Source organism: Biomphalaria glabrata, chromosome 7, assembly GCF_947242115.1.
Source record: "Biomphalaria glabrata chromosome 7, xgBioGlab47.1, whole genome shotgun sequence".
Lineage (NCBI taxonomy): Eukaryota > Metazoa > Mollusca > Gastropoda > Planorbidae > Biomphalaria > Biomphalaria glabrata.
This window is the reverse complement of record NC_074717.1, coordinates 21412860-21428123: the sequence shown is the minus strand read 5'-3', so window position 1 is coordinate 21428123 and position 15264 is coordinate 21412860. Positions and strand designations below refer to the sequence as shown.

At 35.8% G+C, this 15264-nt stretch overlaps 1 protein-coding gene across 5 annotated transcripts in view; it reads left to right on the top strand.

Moving 5' to 3' along the window:
* LOC129927413 (neo-calmodulin-like) overlaps positions 1-15264 on the top strand; it is a 32144-nt gene that overhangs the window by 4244 nt on the left and 12636 nt on the right. The window contains exons 1-3 of one of the 5 annotated variants that reach the window (XM_056036412.1): positions 1600-1738; positions 1992-2050; positions 6397-6472. In XM_056036412.1, the coding sequence (XP_055892387.1) occupies positions 2048-2050; positions 6397-6472 (79 nt within the window). In that variant the 5' untranslated portion in view covers positions 1600-1738; positions 1992-2047. Of the gene's footprint in view, positions 1-1596; positions 2051-6396; positions 6473-13158; positions 13283-15264 lie in introns of those variants that run through there. The other 4 variants (XM_056036411.1, XM_056036410.1, XM_056036413.1 and 1 more) reach the window with 4 other exon arrangements.

Sequence of the window (15264 nt, the reverse complement as noted above, 5' to 3'; positions counted from 1 at the left end):
TTTAGCCACGCTCATAACATTTTGAGTGAGTAATTAGCTGCTTTTTTTTTATATTAAAGAGGGGGTTTATCGTAAATTTTAGACGGGGTTTTAAAATCAAAATCTTCCTTAACTGTGCTCTTGGAATTAGGGGATTTTCGTTTGCATTTTTTTTTGTTTTGTTTTATAGAAGAGGGAGAGTTAACTGCAAAAACCCCAGGTAGGGGGTTTAAAACTCAAAACCCCTGGTAGGGGGGTTTAAACTCAAAACCCCTAGTAGGTTTTTTTTAACTCGAATCCCTCTGGTAGGGGTTTTAAACTCGACCCCCCCCGGTAGGGGTTTTTAAACTCGAACCCCCCCTCCCCCCCGGTAGGGGTTTTTAAACTCGAACCCCCCTGGTAGGGGGTTTTAAACTCAAAACCCCTTTGGTTGTGCTGGGGCAAGTGATGGTTTAGTATTAAAATCTCACCTAAAATAAACAAAATCAAAGCAAAAAATCAGTCACTAAATTCCGACTCCCCCCCTCGGGGGGGGGATTTCATTTCGGGGGGTTGAACCCCCAAACCCCCCCCCCCCCCCATGGTCTATACTTCCAGACCAAATTTAATTATTATATTATTATATTTTTATTAAATCGTAACGATCAAACCAGTTTTCCGTGGGTGGCCTTTTAGCCAGTATTTTTCTCTAAATATACAGATAAACTGTCCAATTTCTAAGAAAAAAGTTAGAGCAGTTTTCGAGATCCGTGTCCACCCAACCAGGATTTTGAACCCGTGAATTTCCAAGCTAAACAGAGGAATGGTATAATAATAATAATTAAATCTATAAAAGGGTGTTGAAACGTATTTAGCCATTGTGTTCTTTGTTCTAAGCCGTTCTTCTTCCATCGTCTAGAATAGGAACTCTTTGCTGTATTGATAGTGTACTTAGCAAATTTATGCAAATAATGACATGAATTTCTAGATCCTGCTTTAAAAATATCACCACTGAGATCAGAGGTAGCACTAGGGTCACAGTGTCACACGGTGAGATTTACTAATGCTCTCATTCACCTAATCACCCCTCCCCTTTTCAAAAAAAAATTCTCAATGAAAGCTGTTTGTTAGTTTATTTTTATTTATTCATGTTGAATTAATACTAAAAGATGATTAGCTTTATTCATTAATTAGTATTTTAAATAAGATTTTTAACTATTCCCAGATTTGTTTCTTCAAACTTTGTTGTTTCTTATTTTATTACGTTGTTGTCATTCCTCGTTGGGTCTCAGCCGGTGCGGTCCGAACTTCTCAACACACACACTCACACACACACCATGGACACCACTGACCTGACTTGGCTGCAGTGTTAGTTTTCTATTTCAGAAAAACGTCTTGTTTTCTAAGCATCCCGGGTCATTACAACGTCATTTTACGCGATTCCCGGGTTCCAGAAGGAGATTTCCACGGCCGGAGTCAAACAGAAATAGCTATCTCTATATCTAAATATTCTTAGATCACTCTGGTTCTTGTAGGGATTAGAATTTGAACCAGGAAAAGAGGAAGGGTGGTAAACGTAATCTCACGCACCCGGGGAAAAAAAAAGGTAACTGGGTTGATGTAGTTATAGTAAGTTAGAGTAGTTCCCCTTTCAAAACTTCTGGTTCCTAAGTTCACACAAGCGCATGGAGTCGTTTCTGCTTGTCTAATTTCAAACACAAGTGTATTCTATATAAATATTCTTTGGAACTAAGATCTAGACTCGATTGCATTTGTTTGTGTATATTTTAAGAAAAGTTTCCTCTATTTTTTGTTATTATTAGTCAAGTTTAATTATTAACAATTGCTTAGAAAACTTTTGACACTAGATCCACTAGGAATAGTTTTTGGCGGTAAAATCGTATGTATCATAATGTATTCCATCTCGTTTAAACACAGTTCAGGACAACATTAAATTTGAAACATGAAAGAACTAGATCTAGACTTAATACTAGGTTGAGTGGTTCGCTACAATTCTTTGGATATAATTACAGATATCAACCGCCTACGATGATGCATTAATTGTGCCCAGGTTTTGGAGTACTTAATCATGGTAAAGATTAGATGTAGTCTAGATCTAGTTTATATTACATTCAAACCTCAATCATAATAACTTACTTCCTAGGACAAACTTGATTGATTTACCCTTTATGATGGATGTATTATAGAATCATACTTAAATATTCACAAACTTACTTGCATGAAAATTAAAAATAAATCTTTTTGTATGTTGGAATCGGCCAGATAGTCTTCCTTCTCCAGAAATAACATTTAGCCACTGGCTAAGACCGGATTTTTTTTAAATTGGAAATCACATTCACCTCTATCCCCTTAGTCTGTTGGACCGTTGGTACACCACACAAGATCTGTTGCTTTTGGCTTGGGTAAATTCTATTTCACATGGCGGGAAGTAAGGTCTTTGCAAGCCCTAAACAACATGTAATATGGCCATAGAGTTTTAGTTTGCGTTTTTTTTTTGACAGTAGTTAGCAGGCCATCGTGGGGCCAATCCCTGAACTAATCCTGTCTCTAATCTCTTCGTTTGTGATGCGGTCTTTGTAAGTGATACCAAGGGTCTTTCTGTAGCATCAATTCCATTGCTAGGATTCTCCTCTCTAGTTCGGCAGTCAACGTCGGTGATTTGCATGCATTTAAGAATGTGTCCATGGCCAGGGAGCGCATCAGTCTGACTTTAGTGTCGCGGGCTATGTCTTTCTCTTTGAAAATAGAAACAATAAACCTAATATTGCCTTGTCCATTTCTGCTCATGCATTTACTTTCTCAAACTGGAAAAGATCTATGTCGGAAGATACTCTAGTTACAATTTTTAACCCAATTTTCAATGCTCCACATTTTTCTGTATGTCTTTCACACCCCCTGAGCTATCAGTACCATCACTTCAATACATTCATCCATTTTGTGTTGCATCATTTGCAACTGCTTCTAAGAGCGCACAAAGAAGAGTCCAATGCAAAACTTGAGGCAACCACGAAGTTAAAGCCGCCCTCTGTTCTTCACCAATTGTGTTCCCGTTACCTCTGATCCTTCCATCAACGATGCTTTTTTTTTGTTTTCTTAAGCCAAGATGTTGAATGTATATTGATGTATTACAAATAGTTTCACAAGCCAAGATGTTGAATGTATATTGATGTATTACAAATAGTTTCACAAGCCAAGATGTTGAATGTATATTGATGTATTACAAATAGTTCTACAAACAAAAGGTTATGTTATATGGGGTCATTTTAAATGACAGCATTAAAGTACAATCATGAGTAGGTCTAGTTGCAGTCTAGTTTTTCTCTAGTTGCTGTCTAGATTCAGTCTAGATCAGTGGCGTAGCTAGGAATTAGCAATCATTTGGTGGCCCGGGGGGAAGGGGGGGGGTTGACCCCTTTGGAGACCCCTGAATTTTGCGTAATATTTAATATTTAATGTAAAAAACATTCATTTGGGGGCATGGGGGATTTTTAAATCCCCCCTCCTCTACCCTAGCTTCGCCTCTGATCTGATTGGATGGCTGCCTGGTCGTGCGGTTTGCGCGCTGGACTGTCGTTCGGATTAATCGACAGTCGAGGGTTCAAATCCTGGCGCTCCCATCCCCCGTCGTCCTGCGGGAGGTTTGGACTAGGAAGTAAACTATCTTCAACTCTGAAGTTAACATCCGAAACATGTAAAAACTAAACAAAACATCTGGATGTTGTCTAGTTGCAGTGTAGTAGTTCGCTAGTTGGTGTCTACTTGCTCTCTAGGTCTTGTCTAGTTGCAGTTTTTGTCTCTTGTCTAGTTGTTTTCTAGTTCTTGTCTCTTGACTAGTTGCAGTCTAGTTCTTGACTAGCTGTTGTCTAGTTGCAGTCTAGTTGTTTTCTAGTTCATGTCTAGTTGCAGTCTAGTTGTTGTCTAGTTGCAGTCTAGTTCTTGTCTAGTTGCAGTCTAGTTCTTGTCTAGTTGCAGTCTACTTGCAGTCTAGTTCTTGTCTAGTTGCAGTTTAGTTCTTGTCTAGTTGCAGTCTAGTTCTTGACTAGTTGTTGTCTAGTTGCAGTCTAGTTGTTTTCTAGTTCTTGTCTAGTTGCAGTCTAGTTGTTGTCTAGTTGTTGTGTAGCTGTTGTCTAGTTGCAGTCTAATTGTTGTCTAGTTCTTGTCTAGTGGTTTTCTAGTTTTTGTCTAGTTTCGCGTTGTCTTCAAAATCTACACGCATCTCCCTGTACCTGCGAATCACCCAGACGAACACACACACAGATGTTGCGGTATTTTTTTGTTTTAAAGTCTAAATAATGAGAAGAGCTTTTGTGAACACTTTAACACAATGAGCGATGAGTCACGTGAGTGTTCAGGTCAACCTAATCTAAAACACGTGTGGGATTGTGGTGATGTCTTTAAAAACTGAGTCGAGAATGCGTTTAATTTAGGTATGTGAGTGTTTTAGATTCACAGGAAACATTCGTTAAAACAATTCGATATAATGTGTATTATGAGATGAGACATACACACGAGCACATACTTCCAGAGAGAGAGAAAGAGAGAGAGAGAGAAAAAGAGAAAAAAAGAGAGAGACAGTCAAAGAGAGAGTGAAAAAGAGAGAGACTCAAAGAGAGAGAGAGAAAAAGAGAAATAAAGAGAGAGAGTCAAAGAGAAAGAGAAAAAGAAAAAAAAAAGAGAAAGAGTCAAAGAGAAAGAGAGAGAAAAAGAGAAAAAAAGAGAAAGTCAAAGTGAGAGAGTCAAAGAAATTATTTTGTCCAACACACACACGCAAACAAATACCCCGCCACCCCTCCCTTTTTTTTTCTAAAGTGCTGAATATGCCTTTAAGATAACAGGTGACTCTGGAATCTAATTAACAGTTTGTTGAAATGTACCATGTTCACAAGCTCCCATTAGATATGAAAGACTCCAATGATAGCGTACTCTAGACACCAAAGACTAGTTCACTCCAGACACCAATGACGAGCTCTCTAAGACTCCAATGATAGCGTACTCTAGACACCAAAGACTAGTTCACTCCAGACACCAATGACGAGCTCTCTAAGACTAGCTTACTCTAGACACCAAAGACTAGTTCAATCCAGACACCAATGACTATCTCTCTAAGACTAGCTTACTCTAGACACCAAAGACCAGTTCACTCCAGACACCAATGACTATCTCTCTAAGACTAGCTTACTCTAGACACCAAAGACTAGTTTAATCCAGACACCAATGACTATCTCTCTAAGACTAGCTTACTCTAGACACCAAAGACCAGTTCACTCCAGACACCAATGACGAGATCTCTAAGACTAGCTTACTCTAGACACCAAAGACTAGTTCACTCCAGACACCAATGACGAGCTCTCTAAGACTAGCTTACTCTAGACACCAAAGACTAGTTCACTTCAGACACCAATGACGAGCTCTCTAAGACTTCAATGATAGCTTACTCTAGACACCAAAGACTAGTTTATTCCAGACATAGATTAGCTCACTCCACACATTAATGATTAGCTTATTCCAGACACCAAAGACAAGGTATGTCATGCGATAGAAATGAAATTGCACTAAAATGCGTAAATTTATTAGCAATAAAATAGTGAATGCATTATCTTGAAGGCACCTGGAGGCCTAAGTCACGTGGTTGAAAAAATCGTTGATGTGAACTAAGTCACCAGCTGGGCAATAAGCTCATAAAAAGCCAAAGTCCATGCTGATTACGTCAGAAAAGGGGATTCTCAAATTAACCTTATGAAAATGGCGCTCGCGTGTGTCTATAACGCAAAAGGTAGACACTAAATCTTGACAGGTTCTTCGAATGGAGGCAAAAAAAAAAAGATAAGAAAATGTCATGGACAATGTTTAGGTTTAGAGTTCCACCATTTAGTTGTGCTAACGTAAACAACTAGATGTACTGATGTAGGCTTATTAGATGATGCATGTTCGCCATGTCTCCTTTAGCTAGCTTTTGGCGCGTGTGAGATATACGGAGCCGTGAGGGGGAGGTAGAGGTAATAGCCTCTTTCCCTCCGAAACATCATTGTCCGCTGGAGGTCGAGTTATACTTTCAAATTCTTTTTATGCTAAATTTCTCAAAAAAAAAAAAAAAAAAAGCACCTGCAGTTACGTACAACAGAAATTCAGGAATCATTTTTAAATAGAAAAATGGAAGGAGGGCGAAGGAGGGTCAGCATTGTCTTACTCACCCCCCCCTTCTCCCCCCCCTCTTCCCCCCCCCCCCCGGCCTTCCAGTGAGCCCGATTTTAAAACTGGATTGTAACATTTTAGTTTAGTAGGCTCTAGGTTTCTGTGTTTTCTATTGGTCATAGACTATATAGATATCACATTTTAAATTGAAGGAGTTTTTGATTTGTTGTTTGGAGATGGTGGAACTTTGATATGTACACTGTACTTTTTATTTACATCTTTCAGGCAGCGGAACGAGTGCAAAGAAGGAAAATCAGACCTCTAACCAAGAAACACATTTTTTCAGATGACAAAATACGAGGTGAGTGTCTCCCTGTCTCACTCTCTGTTTGACTCGCTCTCACTCACGTGTTTGGTCTCCTTACAATTGGACGCGTTATGAGGAGGGCTGCTCTAATGTCCTCCCACAATTTCACTCTCATCAATAGTATTTACAAAATGTATACCAGTAGGAAAAAAAACAAAACATGTGGGTAGGTCTATGTTTTTAATGTTATAGTTAGACAGCTACACTTGGTGATTAAAAAAAACAGGTTTGGGTTTTTGCAACTAAACGTATTAAAGCGCTAAATAGAAGTAAAAAAAAAAAGTTTATTAAAGGCCAGGGAGTCAGCTTTGTTACCCACAAGACCCAGATCTAGTAGAAAATACCAAGCAGTGGAAGCACTTCTTGTGGAAAGGCTAGCTTTAGAAATACAGAGTTTAAATAAAAACTCAAACAAAAACACACAAAGAAAGAGAAAATAAACAAGCACGGTGTCACGCAAGTAGGTCATGAGCATAATGTAAACTATTTATAGCTGAGTGTGTCTGGCAATTAAATCTCTATGGCAGTGCTGTGTTACATACCTACATAGATCTAGATGCTGCTCTTCCATCCTTCGCACCGTCTGGTACAGACAATACGCCCGACACCATCAACATGATAGAGATTAATGGACGTTTTTTCTTGGTTTCATCTTAACAACTTCTTCTTTGGTAAACTTGGTTTCTATTGAAACGTAAAGAGGGTTCTCCATAGAAAAGATTATTTGATAAAATTTGTATTTGTAATCAAAGAAAGTAGGTTGCAATTATTATAAATGCATTAGATAGATAAACAGATAGATAGATGTGCGCACACACACACACCTTGTATAACAGGGCTGGGGAATAAGGAAGGTGATGAGATGGAAAGAAATGAGAGGGATAACAGTATGAAAGAGAAACAGAGAAGAGAATGGGGGGGGGAGTAGCACGGTCAAAAGAGATCTTGAGACCTTGATGTTAAAGAGCTTGTTGTTGCAATTTGTAAGTTTCTCTCTTGTTAGTTCATCTTTGCCGAATCATCAGGAGTGCTGATATCTTGTAACCGTGATGCCGAGGATTATGTAGATGTATTTCTCTAGATCTAAATGCTATCTTAGAGATTGAATAAGTGAAGATCCTTTTAAAACAAATACAGAATTTTAATTCAAAAACTAGGAATCACTGCAATGTACAGTATTTACAATAGTAAACTGTATCAAATAAAAATATTCAAATTTACTACTAGATTCAATACAACTACAAGACTGATCTCTATCAATTCTAACTCAAAACTAATGTACGTCTTTACTGTCTAAGAATCTCTACACGACTGACTCCCTCCTCGCACCTTTATTCTCACTTTCAATTATGACCTTTGGCTCAACCAATGAAATTGTTTTCTTCAACCAATCAAATAATTTTCTATCAAATGTTACACGTGTGATAGCTACGTCATTGGATTTGCCGATGTTGGCCTTAGCCCCTTGACTTGAGTTTATTTTAAATTAATATTTGACTTTGATACGTGACAGGGAGTAAGGAGAGACCAGTAAAAGGGATAAACTAAATAATATATAACTGCTATTAAAACAAACGTTTCGAGTCAAAGTCGAGAGAATGTCCGAGTAAAATATGGAGCGCTACTGTACATTTTGCGAATAGGCAACAACAAAAAAAAAAAAAACTTCAGAGAGTTGAAAAGAAAGGTAGATGAAAGCTGCATCAGCGAGAAGTCTCACCCGTGAATTAGAAAACTGTGTGTGTGTAGGCTACCACTTACATTGTAAGAGGGAAGTTCCCAAGACATATGTGTGTGTAGGCTGTTAGTGCAGGAAGCACAACACCTCTGACCTCATTAATATTCCTACACAAAGTTAACCAGAGCCAAAAGTCACGAGACACAGGGCTACCAGACAGCTTCACTCCCAGAGGAGGACGAAAAAAGGAGGGCAATTAAAAACAAAGTTAACTGTAAAAAATGTAGTCGATTTCAGTAGGCCGCGAAAGTACTTTTACTGAGTATCATCGCCTACATTTCAGCGACTTCCCTCCCCCCCCCCCCAGTAGTAGTTGATCCTTCCTAAAACATAGCAAAGATTACAAATCATTTCGTAGAGATCACAATTCACATTTACATCCTATCGTCATTAACCTAAAACGCGATTCAGTGATTGAAAAGTGTTTTTTTTTCTCTCTCTTGTCCACTGGGAGTTGATCACTGTCAATTCATTAGGTCGGGGGTAATAAAGAAGAAACAAGAAAAATATTTTTAAAAAATATATATATATATCAATAGTATTGGCGTTATTTCCCTTATTGGATATCAAACAAAATAAATATTTATTACCAATAATTGATTGACCAATTTGTTTTTTAAATTGATTCATGTTTTGTTAGGTACAATAAATAATTGTTTAAAGTTTCAACTTTATCCGAGAATGTGTGTGGGAGAAGTAACGTGTTCAATTACCTAAGAGGACGAAACCCTATATATTTAGCCGTACCTGTGAATACTGACGGATTAGTTTCCCTTGTTGGTATCAAACAATTAATTAATTACCAGTAATTAATTGACTAACTGATTTTTTAAAATTGATTCGTGTCTTGTCCATGCCAATGAATAATTGTGCACAGTTTCTATTTGATCCGTGACTAGGTGTGTGGCAGAAATAACGTGCACAAACTTTTCACCAGACAGACAGATAGACAGACACAGTGATTTCATATAAGCTTTCTAAAGAAAAAAAAAGACCCAAATCCTGACACACAGGATTGAATATATGAACACCTGTTCATGCTGAAGGTTGTCAAAAAAAATATATGTGATTGCAATTAACAGAGTAAACGCCTTACATTTTCACAATTTAAGCTAATGCCTGCCGGAAGGAGGACATGATGCCAGTAGACATTTCCTCCTTTTACCGGACGTCTAGACTGGACCCCAGCCCATATATGATTGGTTTCAGTCTATTAAAGCAGCCAATTCACACAAAAAAATTAACAATTGGATAATAAGAGAAAGGTGCGAGAAAGATAAAGAGATAGTTTATCAAACAACAAGCATTAGAATAAAATAGGCTTTATATCAAACCACCAGCATTAGAATAAAATTGGCTTTATATCAAACCACCAGCATTAGAATAAAATAGGCTTTATATCAAACCACCAGCATTAGACTAAAATAGGCTTGATATCAAACCAGCAGCATTAGACTAAAATAGGCTTGATATCAAACCAGCGGACGTATAACTATGTATAGTGTAAGCATTATCGTCTCATATAACAACGTTATAATGTAGCTGTAAAATTCTCAGTCGTATTGAGGGTGTTCTATCTTTCTTCTAACAGATTTATATGTTAAAAAAAAAACATAAATAACAGAAATACTTTTTAAAAAACAAAGCTTATATTAAGTGTAATTATTTCAATTATTTTGGATCACTAATGTAATTATATGTATAATTGACTTAGACATAAACAAAATCTGTGCGATTAGAAATATTTGTAACAATTGTTTCCATTTCTCAGTGCGCTCTGATCCTATCACTTGTCTGGACCGGTTGGGGCAGGGGGAGGGAAGAAGGGGGTATCTTGGTCATCGTGTTTTAAATAAATAAAAAAAGCTCACTAAGGGCTCAAGGGGACTAACTCAACTCATACCACCACATCTGTCAAGTACAATTTCTTTCCATTGTTCAAGATACCAAACAAAATAATTAATTACCAATAGTTATTGTTTTTTTGTTGTAGTTTTTTTTATTGATTCTTGTGTTGTCAGGTAAAAGAAATAATTGTGCAAAATCTCCGCTTACTCCGAGATTGAGTGTGGGAGACAGACAATCAATGATAATCTCTCAATGAGATAGACTAATGTCATGATAATCTCTCTATCACTTTCCTTCTTCTCTCTCACATCTGTCTCAAATCTTTACTAACAACATCCTACTAATCTATTATTGATCGCACTATATCATCTTATATGATACAGACGTTACTTCAAAAAAGAAGATGATTACGTCCTACGCGTCATGCATTTAGTCATGCATTTTAACCAATGACCTAAATTAAATTCTGCCAAGTCACTGGTTTTCCTGGCTAGTTCTAATAGCGCTAGGGAAGAAAGAGCATTTGTACAAATTTGTCCTAGCATATGGGACGAGGAATGTGCCTTTATCTTTGTGTCTTTCAGAGTATTTTATTAAATTTTGTTTTTGTATTTGAATATTATGGTTCACTGTTTATTGTATAATTACTAATTTACTTTTAAGTCTTCTATCCTGAAGGCTTTCTAAATTTAGTAATTGTACTAAAGGTGTTCTCTAGTCAAATGTGAATATTCGTTTGTTATGAATCTCACTGCTCTATTTTGTGTCTGCTCCAGTTTCTTAATGTTTTCTTGAGTTGAGGGGTCCCATATAGAGGATGCATATTCGATTATATATTGGCCTAACCAAGGTTAAATAACATTTTAGTTTTATGTTCTCTTTTGATTTATAGAAATTTCTTTTAATAAATCCTAATGCTTTGTTTGATTTTTTGATAGTTTCGTCAATATGGGGATTCCATGACAGTTTTTCATTTATTATAGCACCTATGTATTTTGCGTTTTTTGTCTGTGTTACTGGTTTACCATGAATAAGATAAGTGGAATTAATTTGTTTTAGTTTTTTTTGCTTCTCTTAATAACTGACATTTTTCTGGGTGGAAAGACATGCTCAAATTTGATTCCCATTTCTCAAATTCATATAATTCTCTTTGTAAAATTTCTGTGTTGTTTTTATTGTTCTATATATTATCCAGACTAAGACTCAGTGAATTTTGCAAATATGGTTCGTAGCTTAGAGAACGATGGAAAATATCGCTTCGTAAATTCCATGCAGGCTTTTTTTTATATAAATAATAAACTCTGTTCAAAAGAACATTTTGGAGAGAGATTCGATCTATTCAAATTATGTGATTTAAAAAAAATGGAAGAGATTTCTTTTCCAATGTCTAATCCTCGCTAAGCAAGCTCCATTAAGCTGAAACTACAACTAGATCTAGTCATTGAAAAGAAGTTTTGGCTGATAGGAAGACAACGTGGCTTGTACGTGACTAGGAAGGTGAACAGTCTATAGTCTATAGCAGTGATTCCCAAAGTGGTCTATATAGACCCCCAGGGGTCTACGAGGACTTCCAAGGGGTCTATGGAAGTGAAAAAATAAATTGGGGGTCTATGGCCTGTTAATGGGGGTCTACGAAGGCGGATCTCATGAAAGCATGACCATTCATGAAATTGACTCGTTCACATATGATTTGTACCTTAGTTAATCTTTTGAATTTCAACCCTGTTAGTGGAATGATTTTTTTTATTTAAAGATTTTAACATATTATTTTAAATACTTTAATTGTGTCTACATGAAAGTAATAATTTACATGGCCGAGTCTATAAAATAAAATGTTGACCGTAATTTGTTGGTTATTAAAAATTTGGCTTCATTCTTTCTTTGTTGAACAACTATTGCATTTGTTCTTTATTTTTATGTAACAAAGTTTGAAGCTATGTCGCTATGAAACCATCGAAGCTGGAACATCGAGAAAAGTCAACATGAAATAAAATAGATTAAGATTTGAAATACTTTTGAACACTTTTAAATTCAGAATTAAGCCACAGTAGAAAAATGTTGATTAAACATCATAGAGAAGAATAGGTTTGTGAGCGTCTTACAATAAATTTACTTAGGCTTATATCAAACTCTAAAAAAAGTGCACACTATAAGCAAAATATTGACTTTGCCAACCATTGAAGAGATTTTACAATCTGTTTTACACAATCCTATATCTGATATCATTAAAAATTCCTCTAAGCAACAATACAGTTCAAAGGTGTAATGGTGAAATGAGTTTTGGACAATGAATGGTTATCGTGTTATTACGATTTACTTTTTTAAAACGCTGGACTAGTTAACCTTGCCTGATATTGTAGTGGTATTATTATATTTTTGTTATGAATCAAGAAATTCATAAAGAATTGCTTTTTGCCTGAAATTTTGATCAATTGCTCCTTCACACTGAAGTATGATAGTTTTCGAAAGGCTTATCTTTGACACTATTTTTTCTGAGTTCTTGGTTGCTAAGATCCTATTTTAAAACATAGAAATTAAACGGGAATCGGACATAGTTTATTTCACAAACTTGTTTCATAAATTGAATAAGGTTAACTTGCAGCTACAATGTGATAACCTAAATTTGATCAACACGAAGGCATAATCTCAAAGTGTTTCATGTGAGGATTAAATTACTAAAGCATACAATGACAATGATAAATTTTCTTAATTTCCAAATTTAAATCAGTCAGACATCATCTAATCGAGAAGATAGAATGTTAACCCGAACTAAATTGAAGCCCAAGATTGACATTGTATTATCAAAGCTGCCCACCAATAGGCGTTTATTTTGTTGTTGTTGTTGTTGTTTAGTTACTTCTTGTAATGCATATTAAATTTTATTTTGCTTTATTTTGCTTTGAATGCCATCAATAAATATATATCGCATAATAATCAGTGAGAAAAGCACATCTGAAGTTAATGAATTTTCAAAAAAATGCTGGGGGGTCTACCGAAAACTTAAAAACATGGCAAGGGGTCTACGAGACAAAAAAGTTTGGGAACCACTGGTCTATAGGAATACTTCACAGAAATCTGGTCAACAATAAGTTCACGTTACGACACTGTAAAGGCACAAGAACATTCTTTCAAACATTCTGGAAATAGCTGACGGACTCTCTCTTTCAGCCATTTTGTGATTTGTTTTCGTAACAAGAGGAAAACACAAAACCCAGAAAGTAAGAGATTACAAACGTTACTTCCTGTACGCAAAGTGCTGTCGTATTTACCTGTCGGTTCTTGTTTCACTAAGTTTGTTAAGTTCAAGATTGAGTTGCCAAGTAGTTTGAACTAGCTTACAGGCGTATGTTTTGATACTGGTCAAAGTGAACAGTAAAAATAAAAGGAAAAGAAAAAATTTTTAGCAAACCAAAAAAATATAGCCGTAACTTTTTTTTAAAAAGCAAAATTTATCTAAGGAGAAAAACTCCACAATCTAACTGTAGCTCTCAATAATTTTGAATTAATTTTCCTTTTTCGACACCAATCCAAGTATTTAATGACCAATAATTAATTGACTACCGGTTAATTTTTTTATTTATGTTTTTTTTAAGGTAAATGTTTAAAAAGTTTCCACTTGATCCGAGAATGAACGTGAGAGAAATAACATGTACAATTATCTAAAAGGACAAAATCCTACTGATTTCGCCATAGCTCTAAATCATGAAGGATTAATTTTCCTTGCTTGTATGAAACAAAAAAACTAATTAACAGTAATTAATTGACTATTTTGTCTTCTTTTTTTATTGTTTCGTGTATTGTCTTCGCCAATGAATAATTATGCAAAGTTTCAACTTCATCCCACGATCCTACGATTGAACTGCTAGTATATATATATATAAATACTGCTTTTATTTTTTGGTGGTTTTCAGTTTAATTCGACTTATATAGGACCTACATACTAAATGCATTCCTCCTCTTTCAAAACAAAAGTGAACATTTTATTTGAAACGTAAGTAGCTTGTATAACAAAATGCACTAAAATTTTGTAATACAAATATTTTTATAATATTATTTTGAAAAAAAAAAAAAAAAGCAAACCTTTTGCAAATTCGGTGTTTTATTTTACCACTAATAGTGAATATTTGTAAAAAAAAAAAAAAAAAAAAAAAGAATTTTATGGGGAAAAAAACATTTGCTTGCGTAGTTTATTTAAAAAATTAAACATTTCGCTTTCAGAAAAAGAAAATAGCCGTTGCAACAGAACTTAAAAATATCTTTAAAAAATAAAAAAAAATCTTGATAACTGATTTTCAATATCTTTTCTAGTTTTTGCGATATAAGCGTGGCGGACAGACGGTGGCCTTTAAAAAACTTAAATGATCAACGCTTATGTGTTAAACATACACCTAAAAGCTAGCTATTTATAGGTATCCACTATAGACAAAAGTCTCCAAATTAAGAATGAAAAGTGTACAAATAACTAAAGACAAAACTGTAAGTCACCACCTTCTTTGTTAAACAAATTAGCACTTGACCAAATATCGGGCTTGTATACTCCTTGCAGAGGAAGGGCGAAAGTGCAACAGCCTCTGGTGATTACAGATGCCCAAACTGTGACCGCAGCTATGTATCAAGGATTGGCCTCTTTTGTCACACAAGAAGTTTCAAAGGGAAAAAATGGTAAAATGCCACAGAGGCTCCTACTTTCATTGTTAATAGAAAGAAGCATTATTAGACCTGGGACCCAGAGGCATAGTGAGGGAAGGGCAATGAGGGGACAATTGGAGCGGGTGCCAAGTTTCTTACCACAGGTGCACGTTTCGTTTACTACGCCTCTGCTGGGACCTCAACAAAACATAGCAGGCGACTAACGCTCTAATGAAACTGAAGATCAGTAGAACAGGAGGCTAAAGACAACGAGATGGGACGCCAACAGAAGAATGCCCGATCCATTACAAACATCATCGCGCAACTAAATAGAAACAGCTTTTAGCGCCTAGATCTGGTAAGAATGTCAGTCAATCATACAGCATTGACAAATAACATCAGAAACTCAGGTCAAGGTGAAAATATAAAAATACTTTTTAAAAAAAAGGCTTATCTATAGGAAAGAGGTCCGCATTTATAGTTATATCTCTCAATATTGTAGAAAATATTTTCCTTTTTCGAAATCAAACAAATTAATTGATTGACCGATTGGTTGAATTTTTTTTAAATA